Source organism: Cyprinodon variegatus, unplaced genomic scaffold (genome assembly GCF_000732505.1).
Source record: "Cyprinodon variegatus isolate N-32 unplaced genomic scaffold, C_variegatus-1.0 Scaffold348, whole genome shotgun sequence".
NCBI lineage: Eukaryota > Metazoa > Chordata > Actinopteri > Cyprinodontiformes > Cyprinodontidae > Cyprinodon > Cyprinodon variegatus.
The window spans coordinates 311,595-313,252 of NW_015150801.1; the positions used below are offsets into that span (position 1 = coordinate 311,595).

General features: G+C 43.7%; 1 protein-coding gene across 1 annotated transcript in view; it reads left to right on the plus strand.

The window, feature by feature from the left end:
• Nucleotides 1-760: 760 nt before the first annotated feature.
• The window catches only part of LOC107091701 (excitatory amino acid transporter 5-like), an 86,514-nt gene continuing 85,616 nt past the window's right edge, over nucleotides 761-1,658 (plus strand). The window contains exon 1 of the mRNA XM_015385785.1: nucleotides 761-1,065. Coding sequence (XP_015241271.1) covers nucleotides 922-1,065 — 144 coding nt within the window. The 5' untranslated portion in view covers nucleotides 761-921. The remainder of the gene's footprint in view (nucleotides 1,066-1,658) is intronic.

Sequence of the window (1,658 nt, forward strand, 5' to 3'; positions counted from 1 at the left end):
TCCAAACACGCATCTGTTAGGTCGACTGGTGACTCTAAGTTGGCCATAGGTGTGTGTGAGTGTGTGTGTGTGTGCATGGTTTTCTGTTTCCGTGTAGCTCTGCAATGGAACAGCAACCTGTTCAGTGGCCACTCAAGTGGCTTACCTATTGTGAAGAATCCCACCACACATGAAAGGTTTGCTCTTATTTCACCTAAAACTTTGATTCTAATAGATGTGAAAATTTGATGCAGTCCAACAGAATGCTGACAATGTCTAGGAGATTAAAACCCTTGGCAATCTGACAATCATTGTTTCATGATGGTACATTGCCTGTTTTTTGTGAGGGACTATAGGCCTAATGTTCAAAATACAATGCATGCTTCCTCAATATGCGTCTTGTAATCAGTGCAGTATTAGATATTCAGCTGGTGATTGGACATCTTAGTGAATGTTGTCTTTGCTACTTATAAAAGCGTAAGTCAGCACATGAGGGATTCTCCAGTCAGCATGTCAGTTTTCTCTGATAAACTCTGTCAAATCGCTCACAGCTCTTTAATCCAGCTTCGGACCTGTTTAATACAGCGGCACTCTAACAGGATTGTGGATGTCAAACCATCAGGACAGGGTTTACCAGCTCTTCCCTCCCTCCCTACCTCCCCCAGGCAGCGGGTGAGTGCACGCAGGGCTGCTGATGGGTGGAGCAGGGTGGGCGGGGATGCCTGGAAAGTGAGAGGATCCTCTTTGCTCAGGGCAGACGGACACGGCGTCAGGATGACAGGGATGCTGATCCCAAAGGTGCGTTAGAACATCATAGCCTCTCTGTTTTGGCTGTTGAGTTTCTCTTTATATTTTTGTTCGCTTTCATCATCATACCTGGAGTTTAACGCTTTAGAAGAACCACATTTATGGATTACTAAAAGCCCAGGGGACAAGCAGCTCATGATGGCGGTGGCTTTAGAAGCAGTGTGGGTGAGGGTGAAGAATGTCCTGAAGCAGAACGGACTCCTCATCCTCTCCGTGTTGGCTGTAGTCATCGGCTGTCTTCTGGGGTTCTTCCTGAGAACACGGCGACTCTCAGAGCAGGTCAGTCTGTCTCCACCCCCACCCCCCGCCGGCCCGCTGTGACGACACCCAGAAAGAATCCTGATTAGGGACCTCTACTACAGGCTTATTCTGAGGAACAGGACGTCTTTTTATAATTTACATTTCCAATAAGCTGTCCTGTAACACATGCAGAACAGCATCCAACAGATTTTAACTGACTTCAAAACACTTTTTGTTTTTTTTAAATAATATGTTTAATGAAAAAAAAAGTGGTATTTTAAAATCTTCATACGTCTTTATCAATAATCAGTTACAGCTATTATTCAAATATAAGCCGGAGGCAGGGATGATTTAAGGAAAGGAGTAAAAACCATCAACTAAAACAGGAGGTTTAGGCTAGTACCTCTTTCGCCCATCGATCTTTTCTGCTTGTCGTCGATGTTTTGAAAGTGGAGGGTATCGTCACCATAAAATGTAAACATAGTCGACTGTGAATTTTATCTACTTAAATATAACAACTGCAAGTTTATCGTCTCCTGATCATTAAGTGTCCCTGCACTCGCATCCCGTCCTTATGTTAACCCTTTAAAGCCCGATCCAAGAATAAAACAAAACAGAAAATTACTTTTTTT